The 19,699-nt window shown below is 42.4% G+C and overlaps 1 protein-coding gene across 4 annotated transcripts in view; it reads left to right on the top strand.

The window, feature by feature from the left end:
• The window catches only part of Ebf1 (EBF transcription factor 1), a 374,922-nt gene that overhangs the window by 223,085 nt on the left and 132,138 nt on the right, over window positions 1-19,699 (top strand). For all 4 annotated transcript variants that reach the window (XM_047556315.1, XM_047556314.1, XM_047556313.1 and 1 more), the window contains exon 7: window positions 13,398-13,479. In XM_047556315.1, the coding sequence (XP_047412271.1) occupies window positions 13,398-13,479 (82 nt within the window). The remainder of the gene's footprint in view (window positions 1-13,397; window positions 13,480-19,699) is intronic.

Below are 19,699 nucleotides of genomic sequence, written 5' to 3'. Positions count from 1 at the left end.
ACATATCAGCTGCCATGGGTCTGGGAGTCAAGCAAGCTTGCCAACACCTGGGGTCCAAGTGACACGATGCTTCAAAATAACAAAACAAACCAAAAAGACATTTTATTTCAGGAGAAATAACTATTTTGTTTTTCCTTTTTTTAAATTAAAGGGGTCCCATTTAGTGGAGCCACAGGGGTCCTTCTTTTGCTATTATGCTTTAATTTAAAAATGGGCACAGAGCTGGGCACAGTGGTGCTCTCCTGTATTCCCAGATGTTTAGGAGGCTGAGGCAGGAGGATTGCGAGTTCAAAGCCAGCCTCAGCATGTTAGCCTTAGTGAGACCCCAAGTAACTCAGCGAGATTCTGTCTCTAAATAAAATACTAAAATGGGCTGGGAATGTTGCTCAATGGTTAAGCACCCCCGGGTTTAATCCCCCGTACCAAAAATAAAAATAAATAAAAACAGGCACAGAGAGGCCCTGTCCGAGCCCTGTAGATCATGACTTGCTGCCACTCTGGGCATCGTATTTAGAGCAGGAGATGCAAACCCAGACTCTTCTCCCAGATTTATTTTGTCTGGCCCTTCAATTGTTTGGGAAACTGGCAAACTTCACACTTTGCAATATGTATTCCCAGCTTCTCTTCAGGTGGGAAGGACTAGCTGCATGGCCCATGTTGCCCCAGGGAGTCAGTTGGCTGGAGAAGAGCTGAGTTGTCCCTGTTGAGGAGACGTTACTCTTCAGTTCTCACGGTTTCTGGTACTGCCTGTGGTTCTGTATGCAGTCTAGCTCACTCATTGATGGTACCTGCCTGGGCTCTGTAGGAACTGAGCTTAAAGCACTTACATTAAAAAATTCTACCATGTTAAAAGTATAGAGTAATTCTGTGAAAAAAAAATATATTCAAGAATGTGTGTGTGTGTGTGAATGCGTACAGGTTGAGCATACCCAATCAGAAAATTCCTGAAAAGCTCCAGCACCTAAAACTTTGTGAGCACCAACATAATGCCATAAGTTCAAAATTTCATACATGACCTCAGATTGTGGGTTGCAGCCCAAACACAAGTACACTAAAAATAGTGTATGAAATTACTTAGTCTAGGCCCGGTGGCACACACCTGTAATCCCAGCAACTTGGGAGGCAGGAGGAACACAAGTTCAAGGCCAGCCTCAACAATTCAGCAAGGTGCAAAGCAACTTAGCAAGAACCTGTCTCAAAATTAAAAAAAAAAAAATGAATAAAGGACAAAGCTCCATGGTAAAGCTATTGAACTAAAAGGCAAAAACCTAAAAACAACAACAACGAAAAAAGCAAGTACTTTCAGGCTATTGTGATAAGGTGTTTATGAAATATAAATGGTGTCTTATTTAGATTTGGGTTTTTGAAACATCTCATTACATATATGTAAACATTCTAAAATCTGAAAAAAAAAATCTAAAATCTGAAACAATTCTGGTCTTAAGCATTTCAGAAAAGGTACTCAACATAAGATTATGACCTGAGAGGAGGCATGGACATTGAAGTTGTCAAGCAGGAAAGTTGCCAGGACTTTACAGGGTAGTCTTGCTCTTTCACACACACACACACACACACACACACACACACACACACACACATATATTATTTTTTTTGAGACCCTCTCTTCTCCTGCTGCCTTCTCAATGTGATCATTTTGTCCTCATCTCCATCTCAACCCAACTTTCTTGAAGGGCATTGGAGGATGTGACCTCTCCCTTCCATCAGTCAGTGTTTATTTGGTCTGTGATGGTCCTGGGATATGAATGGGTCCTATTCTATTATGGAGTCCTCTCTAATATATTGAATTTCCCAGCAAGTCAGCCTCACCTGTTTTCAGGTTCAAATCCAGTAGAAGGAAACTCATCTCTTTTTAAGATGCTCAAAAAGAAGTCCCATGACTAGTTCAGATTGGGTCCTGTTGACTGAATTTGGGCCACATGCCCATCTCTAAAGCAATCATTTCACTGGGGCATGTGATACCCTGACCCCGTGTACCTCTCTGGCCCAAGTATGGCATAAGTCCATGCCACTGAAATGCAAGATTCTTGAGTGAGAGAAAAGTTCCAGAAGGAAAATGGAGGACTGTTATCAAATGAGGAGACCGAAGATTCTGGACAGTCAACTCATGAATTCTTTCCACAGTCTTGTGAAACCTTTGGAAGCATCCCACAGAAAAACATGTGTGCACAAATTTGCATATAGTGCTGGAGGGTTCAAGAACACCAGGTGGACCATCCATGGGCTCTAGGCTAAGAATACCTATACTAGAAATTTCTAAGTCCTCCTGATACTCTAGCATTCTTTATTTTATGAAATGATTGATCATTTTTTATAATAAAATAAAACCTGTTTTGGAGCTTTGTTTCTCATGTTTCTGGTTTAAACTGAGACTGTTCAAGAGTGACATGTTGTGGGGAGGGCAAGGGAATGACCTGTGAGCTACAAAGCACCCTCAGAAGACTAAATGGTGTCATTGTTCATCTAGTATATTGCTTGGGTTTCATTTTCCATCAGCATCCTTATGATATCATGAGAAATAGTGCTTAATAAAGTGTCAGGCTCTATTTTGCATTCTGATTTCAAAATGATAAATTTCTTCTTCTATTTTTATGGACTAGAACATACAGACTTATTGGATCGTCCATAATATGAACTGGAATAATTGGGAGCTCATGAGATTATTGCCAGTGCTCTGTGGGCACAATGCTCGCTGGTTATTTTTATTTGAAGACCGGTCCTGAGCTTTGAATCCAAATTAAGGAGTCTCTTGTTTTTATCTGAACTCAGCTTGTGTGATGTGTTGGGGTACAGTGATTTTTTTTTGATGGAAGCCATTGCTGAAATTAAATTCATTATTCCCAGTGTTGTGTGCGCCTGTGTGACACAAACAGCTGAGGTTAGGACCAGAGAATGTGTGTCAGAAAAAGTGAACAGACACACGGGGTGAGATATTTTAAAAGGTGATAATGATTGAAAATGATTCCTAAATAATTTTCATTCTTAGATTCTGTGCCTTTTTCCTAAGGAAGAGCTTTTTCACCTAATTCCTCTTCTTTCCCCTTCCTTTCCCTTTTCTCCATGTCTCTCTCTCTCTATATATATATTTTTTTCTTACAGAAAAGTGAGCTAATTTTTTCCCCCCTTGAAGCAAATATTGGTGAAATATCAGCCTTCACAGGCAAGCTGTAACCCCTTTTCTTTCTTAGGATGGGTAAGGGAATTTCGTTCTTTTTACTCAGGAGAGACTTGATGTAAGCTTTTGTGCTAAATTTCATTGATACATGATGAGAGGGCCATCTCTTCTCTGCAGTTTACTCTTGCTTGTATAAAATCCCATCATTTCATTTATCACATGGGACTGACATTATTGTTGATTTATTTGAAGTCAATTAGCTATCAATTCTCAAGCTTTAACATGCACCAGAATTGCTTGAAAGCCTTGTCTCCTACTCTGTCTCTGTCAGAGCAAGTTTCTCAGGTAATTTTGATGAAGATGATCTGAGAATTGTACATTAATTAGCTTCCGCAGAGCAGGCACTGGTTGTCTCTGGATCCACTGGGCTTGGTATATAGTCAGTGCTTAGTAAATATTTATTGAAAGGAAGACTTGCTGAATGAATAAATGCATGACCTAAGGAAGTAGGATGAATGATGAAATAGCAAACCATTAAGAGTTTTAACTAGTGGGTTTGAAAAAGTCAACAAAATGACCTGTAAAATTTTGCAGAGAGCATATTCAGTTCTATTAGATTGTGGGTCTTCTGTCTCTTTGGGTGATATGGAAATACTTTAAGAACAATATCAGGTGCAAGTTGGAGAAAATATGTTAAACTTTGATGTTGAGAAAGTTTTAAGTAGGACATTAAGGACACCAATGGTGTAGAATCTGCTCTTTTATGAATTATGCATGCATGAAACTAATAAATGATCTACCTTTTACAAAGTGTGAGATGGATAGCTCTTAACTCTCCTTGTTTAAATTAAATGGCAAATCTTGGAGCACAGAGACTTTGAGAAAACCACTCATTATCTTTATTTCCTAGCTTATCCATTGCAAAACAGGGACAACATTCCCTAGGTTCGTGCTGAAAGATATCCAAATTTTACAACAACAAAGTGGCTTATTTTTTCATGAAAGCAATGCCAATATGTGGAAAATTCAGAAAATATGAAAGAAAATGTGAAGAAGAAAAAAATAATCTTTATGCTATAATTCAAAGTTAACTGCCATTAATATTTATAGTTGATTTAAGTCAGCTATTCCTTCAGGGCTTTCTGTACACAGATGTACTATGTGCCATGGGAATTGAGAGACTCTCAAGTAGGCTGTAGTGTCATGGAGGGGCAGGTGATTACAATAACTTGGAGTGAGGAACAAGTGTGACACGTGCCGTCACAGTGGAGTTGAAAGTTGTAGTCCTAACTGGGCCTTCTGAGAAGGTTCCATGGGCACAGTCCATTTATGCTACACCTGAATTGGTGGGCTTATGGCAAGCCAAGATGGGGTGAGGGTGAGGAAGACATTTCAGACCCAAGGGTATAGGCAGGAAGGAGACGCCCCAATCAGGGCACTGGATGTGCTTAATGTGAGTGAAGCAGAGGGTTCTGGGAGGTGACCAGCACAGGCTAACGTGCCTTGAAGGCTCATTATTGACCCCAGGAACCCATGTCCACCATCTAGGTTAAGAGTATCTGAGTAGGTCATCCCACATCCTCCTCCTGTTCTAGAATTCTTTATTTTAGCAAATGGTACAGAGTCACTGACCTCCCCCTGCTAGAACACCAGGACACATTGATATTTTAAATATTAATTAATTAATATTGATATTGGCAGTTACTCAAATACTCTATTATCCTAAGAGTCAAATGTTTCCTTGGAAATTTGAATTTAAGTACTTTCCTTCTCTTTTATTTTTCTTTTGGAGAAAAACTTGGACTAAAGTCATTGTGATCTTAGTACAATTGGTGTTAAGGGAGAATCAGGACATATTGGGTTCTTTGGAAAGATTTGTTGGTTGAGTCAGCAAATGAATAAATGACAATGAATGTATACTTTGTGAAGACTTAGAAAGAAGAGTGAATTGAGAGTCTGGGAAAGCCCTGTGCTTCATTTACTGTGCATTTGAACTTCTTGATCTCTCTATGGCATCTGTCACCTCCACAGGGGAAATTAATATTGAAACCCTTGAGTCCTGAGAAGGGAAAAGTGAAATTGTCACACCAGATTTCTAAATGAATCTGCTTCAAAATTGTAAACATGCATATATTGAAAAGTATAATGAAAGTGTTTTCTTTTCAACCCGTGGCTTTCTGTCTGCTCAAGACATTCAAAGGTAACGACTGTGGGACTCATCACTAAATATAGTTTAACTAAATCCTTGAGATGATGGTCACTGATTCCTCCCAAGAGGCCCAGATCGCTTGGTTTTGCTTTGGCCATTATTCTGCATGTTCAATTTGGCTGTGGTATCAGACCCATCTGCTAGTCCTTCATTACGGCTAAATGCATTTGAGGGTCACAAATAGATTGAGAGTAGTCTAACAAAACTGAAGCATATTAAAGTTTATAATTGGGATTATCCAAGTGAAAGTGCCAGAAATTTTAATGCTGGCTTCAGCTCTAATATTTAATGAATCTGGTAATGATTACTATAGCCACATTTTGGTCATCGATCTGCATCCCCATCATGATATATATATGTAATCAACTAAGAAATGTAGTTTAATTGATGTAGACTTTGGAGCCAAACTGTCTAGATTCAAACCCTGGCTCTAACCAGTTGCTAGATAGGAAACCTTAGGCAAATCACATGACCTTCCAGTAGCATTATGTGTAAAATCCTAAAAGAAATAGAGTCTCATAGAGCTGTTTGGAGGGAGTAAATGAATTAATGTGTCCAAAGCACTTAGGACAGACCTTACACATGGTATAGTTCATGTTTACCATAATAATTACGGAGTGGAGGCATGGAGGCCTCTCCTGCCTCACTCTTTTTGCTTGGTTTTATTGGGTGGGTCATTGTCACTGAGGCAAAGTTGTCACCTGCACTTGCATCTTTTCCAGTCTGGGGAAGGATTTGTACCAGTAACACAGAGAGGTGCTCAAAACCTGTCCCTGGGTCTGCAGGAGCTCTGTGCTCAGTATTTCCTTGTGGATTGTCTTCCTGTTAATGGAAACATTTTAAGACCCAGTCTGTCCTCAGCCCCCGGAAGGACAGACAAACCCTTGGTTATGTGATCTGCCTGATTCCTGTACATATAAAACTATCAGGCTGAGTTCAGATGTTTGCCCAGGGCCAGCGTGTACCTTAATGCATTGGCAAGATGCATGTTGACTCTTGGCATTGGGTAGTATTTGTTAGAGATTCTCCCTGAAGACCAAGGCTTCTTGTGCCACATGGACACTCAGGATGCATGGAAGGTGTCATCCCTTCTCACTGGCCACTCAGACCTTGCTAGGGAAATCAGGTGGGCCAGGTAAGCAGTGGTCAGTGTTAAAAATCTTTCTCACTCTGAGGTCCCTTCTTTGTGTCATTTCTCAGGAGTTGTGATGTCTTCATTCCCCTTCATCTGCAGGTTACCTGTCCCCTCCTCTTCCCTCACTACCCTGACCCTTTTCTATACCTTTCAGATTTGACTTTCAGCATAAGGAGAACTATTTGCATTGGCTTCTTTTCCTTAGAACTATTTTTACATTCTTTAGTCAACGGCTATGCTATTCTAACACCTTTTTTTTTTTTCTCTTCTAAATCCTTGCCACTAATTATGTCCCCACAACAAGGCCAAACTGAGCTCTGAGGTAATGAATCCTTTTCAAGCTGATCATGTTCATCCCTCCAGGCTGAGAACACTTTCCAGAAATGCCCAAGATCTGAGGGACCTTGGCCAAAGGAAAAGGTAAACTTCTTGAAGTCAGTGGCCAAGAATAGGGGCAGCCACATGCTCTCCCCCTGGGATCCCCAAGATAGAGCCACAGCCTGGCATCCGTGCACCTTCCCCTGTGGGAAGAGTTTGCTTCATCTGCGTAAAAGGCCTCTGTGACCTGCCTTTCCCCACCCCACAAGCAGAACTGTGGGCACAGGTTCCCTCCAGAAGTGCTCTTTAGTGTAGAAAAGGAGACGTGTTCAGACCTTACACAGGTCCCACCTCCTCAGCCTGCCCTGGTGGCATCCCTGGGATATTGGCAGACTCTCGGGTATCATTTTCACATGGATGAACTGTACTCTACAACTCCTTCTGTGTCCTAGGAGCCAAAGAGTTTTCTTTGACATTGAAAATAGCGTTTTCTCTTTCTAGCTGTTTGGCCTTTCTAACTATTTTTTGTGGTAGTGGCCAAAGGACTTCTGTCTGCCACTTCATGGAACTCTGCACCTTTGAGGGCTGTCCTGGGGAAGCAATGGCATTTCTGAGACAGTCCCCAGCAGCTCTGGTGGACTGGGTAGGAATATCAATAGGTGCATCCTGGCTAAATATGTTCAATTGGGGAGGATTCTTATACTCCTGGAAAGACCCTCTTGGTTGCTGTGGTCTGTAGGCTCGACCAGGGAATGAAGCTGTGCTGTGCTTTGTCACAGCCAAGGGGGTGGTGCAGCCTATGGAAAGGCTCCTGCACAGGTCCCCTTGGTCCCGAGACACTTTCCTCTCGCCCGCCAGTGTGTGTGCATGAGCAGTTTGAACTTCGCCCAGAAGGGACCCACAGTTGTTTCCACACAGCTGTTTGCTGCATCGGGCCAGAGTGCGCCTCCGTGTCCTGAATATCTTTGAGAAGGATCATCTGCCACATAACCATCTGCAGGCATAAGTCAGGGGAACTTTCGGGGAGTCTTAAGGTTGCAAATGGGGGTTTTATGTCTCGGTTGAGGTGCCCCGATGCTTTTTCTTGCCCGCCTGGTCATTAAGAGGGCTGCTGCAAACAACCAAACGTGACGTTTTAGAATTTGGGTGGGGGGAGGTAAAAACTCAACCTGCTCGGCCCTGATCCATTGCAGAGCTTTGCATAATAATTAACGACGTACAAGCTGGTGCCTAATGGACAGTTTTACTGTGTGTGCCCTTCAGTTCTGACTAGCTGGAGTCCTCTATGATTTAAGCCCCTACTTCTTCCCTTTATGTGTAAAGCTGCTATAGTCGTTATTGCCTTTCCTTGGTGATACTTTCTTTTTGTAGGTCATTCAGCAAAACCCGTAGTTCTCATTAGGTACATGGGGCCTGGCTTCTTTTCTTAACCTTAACATTTACAAAGAGAATAATACTTTTCATCTCTGAAATCTCAGCCCTTTTAGTGCTCAGCAGTGTGCAGTTGCCAGGGATAAATGGTGGTAAGAATTATTGCTTCCTCTGTACCAGGAACTATTATAACCCTCGACTGAGGTTATTTCCTCGAATCTTCACGAACTTCCCAAAGTAGGTTCTGTTCTTTCCCCCATTTTACAGATGAGAACAGTAAGGCCCAGGGAGATTGAATGATTTGTTTAAAGTCACACAATTTTTTATGCAGTCAAACTGAGATCATGCTGGGAGTTGCCTGGTGGTCCTGGGGGAGAGGGACTCCTATTGCCCCATTTTATTGAGGTCAGTTAAGTTCAAGGAATTGATTAAATGAACCCATTTGTCTTATTGCAGCACACTTCATGGTTGTCCTCATTGTAGAAAGCCTCTATGTCTATCCCTTTGGAGATTCGAGATTCTGTTCTAGGTCCCTAACCAAGCACTGTGCATACAGAGATGGGTGGTTGTTGTTATTGTTGTTATTTTACATCTTCACATGGATGAGTCTGATCTTACTGGTGAATTCAATCAATTCTCCTTTTGGAGAAGTCCAGAGTTACTCTTTGGTTTCCAGTACCTTACTAATTGCATGGAAGCTAGCAAGCATACCGTGTTCAAGTTAAATGCTGATCATCTGTTGACTGGTAAAATGTGATACTGATGTATCATCAAATAAGCAAATTTGTTCTACAATCTGTGTGTCTCCTTCAGTTGGTTCAGTGATGGGCTAATGTCCTATGTCTGACTGATGAACCTAAACACAACTTTTAATGGAATGTCACTTTTGGTTTTATGACTGTCACTTTCCGTAATTGAAGTGAACTGAAAAGTTCAAGAGCTCAACTGTTGAGCTCTTGTTAGATTGGCTTTTGAAAAGGTATCATCACTCTGGAAAAGATCATAAACTAGAGTTCAGGACAGGGGGTTACCATTCTCACTCTCATAACCACTATGAACTAGTGAACACTGTCCCATCTCCTGGTCACTCATGTTTCTCATGCAAAATGAGGAGGTTAGGTTAAATGTTGGCTCAGGTCACTTAGAAAGTCCTATGATTCACAGAAACTTACACCATGACTAGTCCTGTTGGTAAATCTAGGAGATTAGTTTTTGCCTGTGTCTCGGTTTTGTTGGGTCTTTGTTGTCTTGCCTTTCAGATGGGTTTGATAATTCCCAGCATGCCTAATTGAGAGGACTTCTGTGAGGATTGAGTCAGATGCTGGGGATTTAGATTCTTTGAATAATAGCGCAGCGCACAGAGGATGATGTTACGTGTATCAAAAGTTAACAGAAAGTATTGGGTTTCTTGCAAACTACCCCTGGAGCTCCTCAAAAAGAACACCCGAGTTAAAAAGGGGTTTGATCCCAGTGGGGCTGTGTGTCCTGGAGTTTCTGAAACTCCTTGGAACTCTACAGGGTCAGTAAGGGCTTCATCCCACTGCGGGTCAATTTCCCACTATTGGGGTGAAGAGGTCACACTCTTTCTCCTGACAACACTTTATCAAACAACACAAAATGCGGCAATTCCTTAGACAAAAGTGAGGTTTTGAGTTACAGTCACCTCCACCTTGTTAAGAGCCTCTTCAGAATTTGAGATCCTCTCCGAAGGCCAGCAGACGTGCGCGTGTCCCTGGGCTATAAACGCCTTATACATTTAGCCTGATAAATCATCCCCCAAATCTGTGTGCCCTGTCTAACTCTGTCTCTCAGTGAGGATATTTTTAACTCCTCCTGACTCTTCTCAGTTCCTTTAAGGAAGTGTGATCTGAAAGGGTCAGACACTTGGCTTCTACGTAAGGGAAGACTTGGAGAGAATTCCTGAGGCTCTCCCTGGGGGAGGACTGGCTTTCCCCAAAAGAATTGGCCCTTCTGAGTGTCTTTGCCACATAAGGGCTTGTGTGAGGCCCCAGGCACCCAGTTGACGGCTGTGTCTTCCCCACGACAGATGGTCAAGACTTCAGTTTCAGCAAGTGATCCGCTGCCGAGGGGGCGGGCAGGGGATTCTGCCAGCAGTCCAAGTGGCGGGCAGCCTCGGGTAATGGGGATCTGGTGTGTGCCCGGCATAGCTTTTGTGCTAACGATGGGCTGCTGACAGGCGCCTTGCCCTGCTCCTGTTTGAGGCAGAAGATCCCCTGCTCCCTTGATTCTGTTTCTCTCTGGCAGGGCTAGCGTCCTGTTTGCCTGTCTTTCAAAATCCATTTTGGCCCCAGCTGGCCCCCCTCGGGGTGGCTAGCAGTTATCTGACTTGAAGAGGCCAGAGAGTGTGCTGACAGCTCCTTCTAACACAACCTGGAGCTGGCTGTCGGGGCCGGGCTCAAATGGCTTAAACACACACAGGCAGCAACTATTACCAACCTCAGGGAAGCAGGCGGGGGGCCACTGGAGGAGGAACAACACTAATGTCTCCCTCCATAATGTCCATGCCGCTGCCATGCAAATAACCGTGCTGATCTTTCAGTGGTACCCTTATTCACTCCTATTAGCACAATTGCTATTATAGTACATTTACTATCAGTGGTACGATGACTATTAATATCATTACCACACCACTTCTGTTATGACTAACACTACAGTAGCACAGTGGTGAAGAGCTATGATACTTTTAGTAATACTAAAACTTTTTAGCATCTCTGGAGCTGTGCTGTCTAAATTTGAATTCTAAACTCACATTGACTCACCTTTGAACAAGCCATTTAACTTCTCTGACACTCTGTCTTCTCATTTCTCTATTTTAAGAGCAGAGGTTGTGTAGGAGGTTTGGATGGGAAACGTGTTTGAAGTTCTCAGCAGTGTCCTGGGCTCCTGGGAAGCAGTGCTACCTGGGAGTCACTGTTGTCATTATCGTCACCATCCCCAGGCTTCCTGTGTGTTAGGGGCTGTCATTATCTAGGTTCATTTTCACAATTGCCTTGTGAGGGTGAAACCCCTCTTGTGCCCATTTTATAGATAAGAAAAGCTGGAGTTGAGGTTGGAAGCACCTGGCAGAGTCAGGGTGTGAATTCTGTTCTGGGAATATTTAAAGTTCATGGCTTTTCTACCACCAGGAGAATTTTTTCCAATTCTCATGTCACTATAATGTTCATCTGTCCCCCTGAGGCCTGGAGTGACTTTTAGATATGGCCTTCTATCTAGCCATTCTTGAAGGAAGACATTTTCACATCTCAGTGTCCCTGGGTATGTATTGAGTGGTGGCCATATGGGGGACTCACTCCCACCAGGTTACCATATTAAATGATTCATGAAAATCACGTGGGCTCTGTCAGGTCAACTTTGGAGAGCTCAGAGGAATGGGGCATTGCAAAGAGTGGCCTCAGGTCCTCTTTCAATAGAACAGACTTTCCCAAGTCTTGAAAGAGGGCCCCAGGCCATGACAGTGTCGTCCTTGACGCTGGGAAGGGGGTCCAGAGTTGGATTTCTTTGCACATAGCTGGCCTTCAGCAGAGTTTCCTGAGTCATTTGTCTTGGATAAAAGGTGGATAGGCTTTGGCCTCTGTGGATAGAGTCTGGAAGCTGGGATTCTGTCATTGATGGAGTGTCACAGGTTTTATAATGTTGAAAGAGCCATTTTAAGGACAATGTTGGCATTTTAAAATCTTATTCTTTGGGTTGAAAAAGTTATTCTTTCTCTTGGAGGATTTATTCCCACACCATACGTCCATCTTGGCAGAGGCTAAAAGACCAGGGAGAGGAGAGGGAGGAGGGAAAGGGAAATATAGGGGAATGATACTGGCCAAATTACATTATTGTATTTCATGCATGGACAAACGTGTAACGACAAATTCCCAAATTAGGCACAACTCTAATGCACCAATAAAAAATATGGAAAAACAAATGAAGGACCAGGGAGGAAGAGGTTCCGCTGGGACTTTTCTTGGATGAATATTCAGAAAGTGGTTGAACTTGGCTTCTCTTTGTGCAGTGTGCTAATGATAGAGACCCCCAGTGTTGTGGGGTTGACAGACATTGTGCTCTGAGCTAATCAGATGGGGGCACCATGGAGTGATAGTTCTTCACAAGTTGCTTGTATCAAGGTGGGAATTTCAATCCAGTGTAGAGATGGGGGAGAGGTAAAGAAAAGAGAATTCCTCAGAATTTAATTGGCCAGTATTTTAATGCATTCTGATATTTGTGGAAAAGCTTTGGTCCTGAAATTCATAGGTATGTATAGGCCTAAAATAAAAGGGATTGCAGAATTTAGATGACTTTAAAAATCCTTTCCCCCCCAAAACAGAGATGAGATGGAGGGGTTTACCTGGAGGTGGTCACCATGAATTCCACCTTCTTTAATACCTGCTGCCTTCCCAATGTGGTATTTAACAACTGTGATGATTATATAAGAAATAACTCAGAACATTACAGGGTGACCATGTAATAATAATGTATCACTTGTAACAGGAAGTTTCTGAGCATTAAAGTAGGTACTATTAATACTTATACCAGTAGAGCTGGGATTTTTCTTGCCAAATTAGACCCTTCGGTCATCTTACCAAGTAAAATCCGTGGATTTCACTCTAGAGCCAATTCAGAAACCAAGGTAGCAGGGAGTCAGGAAGATCCTTAGTCCATCACAAATAGCTTTTGTCTGCAGCAGACAGTGTAAAAAATACATTCAGGAGATACTTGAGAAGTCAAAGGAGCTCAGTCGCACGTGAGTCCTATCCACCTCTGGATACAACTAATGAGCACGTTTTAATTGGAGATGCTGGGATGAAGTGTTTACCATATCCTTGTATTCATCCAGGACATATTTTGCTGTTCCTCATCTGTGAATTTAAAGGGTTTAAATTACATGTTGTGCTTGGGGACCGTGAGAATTCTCCAACAATTAAATCCTCTTGAAACCTCTCTTAAATTATGGCGAAGAACTTCCCCCATATGAGTGAAAATATTTCCTTGGGGACTCACCTTTTTGTGAGATCTGTTGGCAGTATCCAGGATTCATCAAGAAGGTCCAGCTGGGATGCATAACAAAACCTACGGGCTCAAGTAAAATCCTGGTTATGACGTCACTCTTAATATTTCAGAAAATGAGTAAAAACAAAAGAAAACATGACCCAGAAGCGACTTGCCTACGTTTTTGCCCCGTGTCAGGACTGAAATACTAATCATGATGATTTGTTTCTTTACAGGTTCTTCTTGAAATTTTTCCTCAAATGCAACCAGAATTGCCTAAAGAATGCAGGAAATCCACGTGACATGCGGAGATTCCAGGTGCGTCAATCTTGTCTTAAATCTTGATAATGACATGAATATCAAGAGAGGGTAAGAGCAGAAGTTTCAGAGTCCAGCTGTCTCCCAAGAGGAGAGGGGGAGAGCAGGTGGGACCTGGGGTTCCCATGTGTCTGCAGTGTAGGAGTTGTTTTTATCAGACAATTATTGAGGCTCTTCCACCTGCGTTCTTTGGTGCAGGTGGTGGTATACTCAGAGTTGGGTTTAGGCTTCCTGAATGGACTCTATGCAAAACACACACAGATTCAGGAAAGTACATAAACATAATACCCTCTTCCCCTAAATCTTGTAAGTAGAAAACCAGTAGGCAAAAGTAAAGAATAAAACTGGTAAAGTGTTCTTTGTTATAATTATGGTCCCCCTTTCCTCCTTTGTCTGTCTGCTCCCATCTTCCAATCTTGGAATGTTATCAGCAGTTGCCTATTATACATGGACCCCTGAGAAGCTGATGTCTAGTACAGAATGGGTGATACTCAGTTCTGTTTCAGAAATGTCTTGGCTCAGCAGATACAAATCTTCTCAAGCATCCGTCAGATCTGCCACCACCTCACAGAACTTACATTTATGAAATGACAAAGAGGACAAAATAAATGGATTAATTTCTAGGACACAAAATGGCACTTGGGTTTTAGGGAAGGTTGCTGAATTCTAGACACCATGCTTCTCTAACCTGAAGTTGCTGAGCACCCCCTGGGATCTTGTTAAAATGTTGATTGAGGTCTGGGGTGGGGTTGGAAGTCTGCATTTCTAACAAGCTCCCAGGTAATGCCAGTTTGATGGACCACAGTTCCAGTAGCTAAGTTACAGACCCTTGTGTTGCTCTCCATCTAATTTTATGGGTAACTTATTTGCATTTTCCATGTTCGTGTCCTCATGAGAGTAATGACCCATACATCGCGTGTGCTTATACAGTCCATCAGAGAAATAGCATGGTGTTTGAAGTATGCTCTTATGTCCATTTAGCCAGCTTTAAGTGTAGATTGCAACGTACAATCTGAGAGACCCTTGAAAAAAATCTAGCTACACATTCTCTGGTGGGAGAAAGGGATGGTTTTGAACATTGACTGTGGCTGTCAATATCTCGTAGTTTACAAGATGATGTTTTTAGGAGGTGAGACTTATTAGTCTCATATAAGAACATATCCAATGAAAGGCATTCTCTCCTGAGATTCTGAAGTAGTTCTGTAAAATTGTCTTGGCTTCATCACCTTTTGTTTTGACAGATAAATGGAGAGAATCCAAAGATTCCTAAATTCTCAGAAAAAAAATGTTTCCCCTGGCTAGCTCCTGACCCTGTTAATAAACTGAGGAACCTCTGGTTCACACACAGTCCATTTTCTGTTGAGCTGGAGTTAGCTCTGCAATTAAGCTGGTCAAATGAGACACGTGATAATACAAAGTGTGTTGCTACATATTGTAACTTGAGCTTGAGTTTTAGGGCATACTGTTTTGTATCTTGCTTTCATCTTGAAATGAGCCATATAGCTCTTTTGACCAAGCTAGATTTAGGAACAAAGCATATCATCTAGGTATGAAATAATTTATTCTAATAAACATGTACAATGCCTTGTGAATCCAAGGATCAACTTTGCTATATTTCTCAGGACAGCAGAATTGGGATGGACTTGGTAACACTGGGAACCCCAAGGAGAATTTGCCTAGAACTTTGTAGGACCTGCTAGGGAGATGTCTATAAGCCTTGAGTTGTAGGAATCTATCTCTTACACAAGATGCTAAGCCAATTCAGTCTATGCTTTTTGAGAGTGACTACGAAGTTTTATTTTTGCACATTAAATACTTATTCTTTGCTTAGCAGAGGGCTATTGAAATGAGGAGGTACAAGTTAGATTTCTGGAGATTTCTCACATTCTTTCAGGGGCTCAGTTTTTCTCAACTGTAAGATGAAGTTGGAATGATGATTCTGCTTATTTCACTACATGTGAAAAAAAGAAAACATTTTGCCTATATAAGTAATTTGTAAGTGATAAAATATAAATGTAAGCCTTTGGAGAAAATTTTGTAATAAATCAAAGACACATCACTATTAGTCCAGTCTAGAGTTTCTCAGCCTAGACATGGTTCCACTTCAGACTGACAACCCTTTGTTGGGGTAGGTTGTCCTGTGCATTGGGGGATTAGTGGTGTCACCGGCCTTTACTCAGTAGACAGCAGTAGAGAACAGCCCCCTTCCCCAAGCAGGACCACCAAAATGTCTCCTTATGTTACTAAATGTACCCTGGTGGGGGACAGAGAGGTCAAATGTCCCTGATTGAGAACCATGGGTTCTGACCAGCTCTCCCTGGAGACTCTACATCTTTTGATTAGCTGCAAGAACTGCCTGATACAAGGTCTACACTAGCCTTTAAATAAATATGTTTTTTTTTTTTTTTGAACATTGCAAAGCTCTTGCCTCTGATTCCTAAGTACCCCTAAAACAGACAGACCTTTCTTCCCAGGAACAACTGTCTTGGAGTCAGTTTTTGAGTTGAAGAAGAGCTGCGTCTCTATCAGTCTTGATGAATTTCTTATTGGATCTCAGGTTCAACTTGCTCTGTTCCTATTACCCACTCTTTACCTCCCAGGAGGGGACAGAGAAACCTTTAGCAGGATGAACATCAACTCATTTTATATTGTGTCTCTGTACATTGACACATTTCTTCTTTTATGATTTTTACTCAATTAGCACTTGGTCTTTTACATGTAGACATGTGATATTTATACTATCAGAGAGTGAATGAATTGCCTCAAGACAGGCAAAACTTCTAAATCCCTTATCCAGTCTTTCAACATTTTCTCCAATCATTTTCCTCCTTGACCCTTTCCTCCTTCCTTCTTCTATATCACTTCACGGGGTGGCCACTCTGTCCTTCTGGAATCTCTTTTTCCTTGCATTCTGTGACGCCATTCACCGTTCTCAAGCCCCTCCAAAGGATGTACTTTGCCTTCCTGTGAATGCTGGGGTCCCCCAAGTTCTCTTTGGTGGTCCAGACCTCTCCTTGGGTTCCAGGCTCTTCTTTGCCACCCCTGGCCTCATAACTGCTGTTTGTTCAGTGAGGAGCCTGGAGCAGGGGCTCTCAGACTGACACCCAGGTTCAGATCTAGCTATCCAGATGTGTGCTGGAGATTCCTTTCATAAGCCCCAAGTTGAACTCAGGGTCCTCCTCATTTTCTCTTTTCTTTTCTACATCCTTTATAAAGCTGGCTTCTCTTCCTCGCTTCACTGAGGTAGGTTCCGTCCTAACTGCCCGACGCGCTGGGCATATGGCTGTCATCCATGCCTACACTCAGTGTGCTCCATATACTTGTGCCCACATGTCAGCCTTAACGTACATCCATTGACATTGTGGTAATGATGAAGATAAAACTAATGCAAGCACTTATTTTATGAGAGATGCTATGTGAAGCATTTTGCATGAGTTATATTTATCTTTATAGTATCTCTGTTAAGAACATGCAAATATGAATTATTCTCATTTAATAAATGAAGAAACAGGCTTAGAGCAGTTAAGCAGTTTGCTCAACGTTATATACCTACTCAGTGGTGAGGTGGTGGTGCTGCCCAGGCCAACTGATTCAGATATTACCTGATGCTTTAGAACAATAAGGAAAATTTCCAGAGTTGGTAGGAAGATCCTATGGGCAATATGGGCTTCACCCAGGAGCCATAAGACTGCCTACAATTGAATGCGGAGAAACTAGAGAGGGGCTTCACAGGGTACTTGCCCTAATGGAGCCTCAAGACACTATCTGTGTGAGGGACATTGAAACAGCCCCGAGGTTCACCAGCAGAGGTGGGATGGGGTTGCCCCAAGGGGAAGGGCCTGAGCATTGTTCCAGAAGAGAACTGAAGCAGTAGGACACTTTACACATCAGCAGCAGCCTAAGCTCTGCCTTGCCTGTGGAGGTTTGGGCCAGTTTTCCACCAGGCCTGAGCTGAAGCAGCCTCAGTCACTGCAGAGCACTCTGCTGAGAAATCACACCGAAGGTCCCAAGTCTCAGGATTGAACAGGAGGGAGAGGTAGCCTTCTCTGCAGCCGTCACAGCCGACAGCTGACAGATGTGTCATGGTGACACGGGATGAAGGTTTCTTAGGAACAGGGCAAATCATTTCGGTCACTTTTCTCACAGCACACGAATTGGGAAACTGGTTCCAAATATTTTTGTGTCCCTGTTGCCTCTGAGGGAGAGTGAAAAACTGTCTTTTTGTCATGAGAAAACTCTGGTTTACTCTTTACATCTCAATGTGGCTTTTACCAGTGATATTGAAAACCTGAGTCCTGGAGACATCAGATGGAAAACACCCTCCCTGGCCTATTAAGTGGCTGTCTTCTCTGGGCACATTCTGTATGCGTCCCAGGCCAGCCTGATCTTCACACAGCAATGACAGAGCATGTCTCCTCTGAGCAGCAATCAGGGGCCTGTGTAGGTGACTGAGGAGGACATAAGAAAGGTTGTTGATCCCCTGACATGTAAAGACATTCTGTCAAGCAAACTCAGCTCCACAGCGCCTGGGCTTCTGGTGTGTAAACAGAGACTGCTTAATTACACAGGTCATGTCAATTACTGTGACCTGAATGTTTTCAAGAAATTAATCACTTTCCACAGAGCTTGGCGGTGTTCATACTTTAAGGCATTATGGCAAAGACCTTTGGAAAATCTGGAAATCTGGTACAATCTTTTTTTTTTTTTTTTTTTTTCAATTTATAATGGATGTTTTCTTTTTAAATCCCTAGACTATGATTAACAAACTGGCCTGACTACAACAGTTGGATCCAACTTTGTTCAGTTCTGGTTGGCATGGGGAAGAGTAGAGGAAGGAAAGGGAGAGAAGTTGGGGATGGAAACAGCCATGACACAGGGAGAAATTTAGTGGGACTCAATGAGCTGGTTTCTTCATCATGACACTAAAAAGATGCTAATGTCAATGGACTGTGTAAAAATCACAGGTCTGGTTTTTAACTGACATGAGCCAGTCAATTCAAGGTGAAGATTTAAATTTGTATGCATAGCCTTCCTTGTTTGGACTGGCAGAGAGGATGGCGAGGGGAGGAACAGGAATTGGGCTCTAATTGTCCTCGTGATAGATACAAAGACACGTGGAGACTATGAAGTAAAGCATAGGTTTCTAAATTTATTATCTTTGTTCGACAAAGTTTTTCCATCACCTATAAATCTATATTCATATATAAATGCTTGATCTATGGCACAGTATGTAGGACTATAGATGTAGTATGTATTTATGCATGCGTGAATGCATGCACTTTACGGTATCCAAACAGAGGTGGTAAGTCTATTGTCATGAACAAGAAAGAGCCTTTGCCATAATGAAACCTCTATTTCAGTTGGAGTCCATTTTTAAGCATGATATTAGCTGCTGTAACAAGTAGACCAAAGAGTATGTTAATGGCTCACACAGAAGATTATTTCTTGCTCACAAAATGGTACATGGCAGGTGTTCCTGCCTCAATAAGTAGATCTGGCCTCCAAGTGATCTGGGGACCTGGGATCAGATCTGGCCTCCAAGTGATCTGGGGACCTGGGATCTTGTTGGGTGTATCCCTCCCCTACAGCCTTTCTGTCTTCACTGAGCCAGCTGAAGGGTGAAGGGTGAATGAAGGGGGCACATGAATATCTTAAAAATCTTGGCTTAGAAATGGTCCTTGTTAAGTCTGCTCACATTCCATTGGCTGGAAATCAGTCACAAGGCCACCCACATCCCCAGAGAGGCCTGCTGACATCAAGTTGAGCAACACAAGAAGAAGACAAAAGGGATGTGTTAGGAATAATTTCCATCAGATGCCACAATGAAGATATGTAAAAATGAATAGTTACAAATAACCAGAAATTACAATTATTGCTATAAATGACATTAAGCAAAATATTAGGAGAGAGAAAAAAGTGTTGAGTGGGAGATGGGAACCTACCTTAAAGTAGGTGATTAGAGAAGCTGCTGAGTTCAGGGCTTTTAGCTCAGGAGCACAGCTGATCCTTCATATCCAGAGGTTCTGCACCTGCAGATTCCACCGACCGCAGGTGGGAAGTATTTGGGAAAACAATCTGCATCTGTACTGAGCATGTGTAGACTTTTTTGCCGTTATTATCTAAATGCTGCTATTTATATAGCATTCACATTGTACTAGGTTATAATCTAGAGATTATTTAAAGTATGTGGGAGAATATGTGCAGCTTATATCCAAATACC

The sequence above is a fragment of the Sciurus carolinensis genome, chromosome 6 (assembly GCF_902686445.1).
Source record: "Sciurus carolinensis chromosome 6, mSciCar1.2, whole genome shotgun sequence".
Taxonomy (NCBI): domain Eukaryota; kingdom Metazoa; phylum Chordata; class Mammalia; order Rodentia; family Sciuridae; genus Sciurus; species Sciurus carolinensis.
This window is presented reverse-complemented; position numbering and strand designations above follow the sequence as displayed.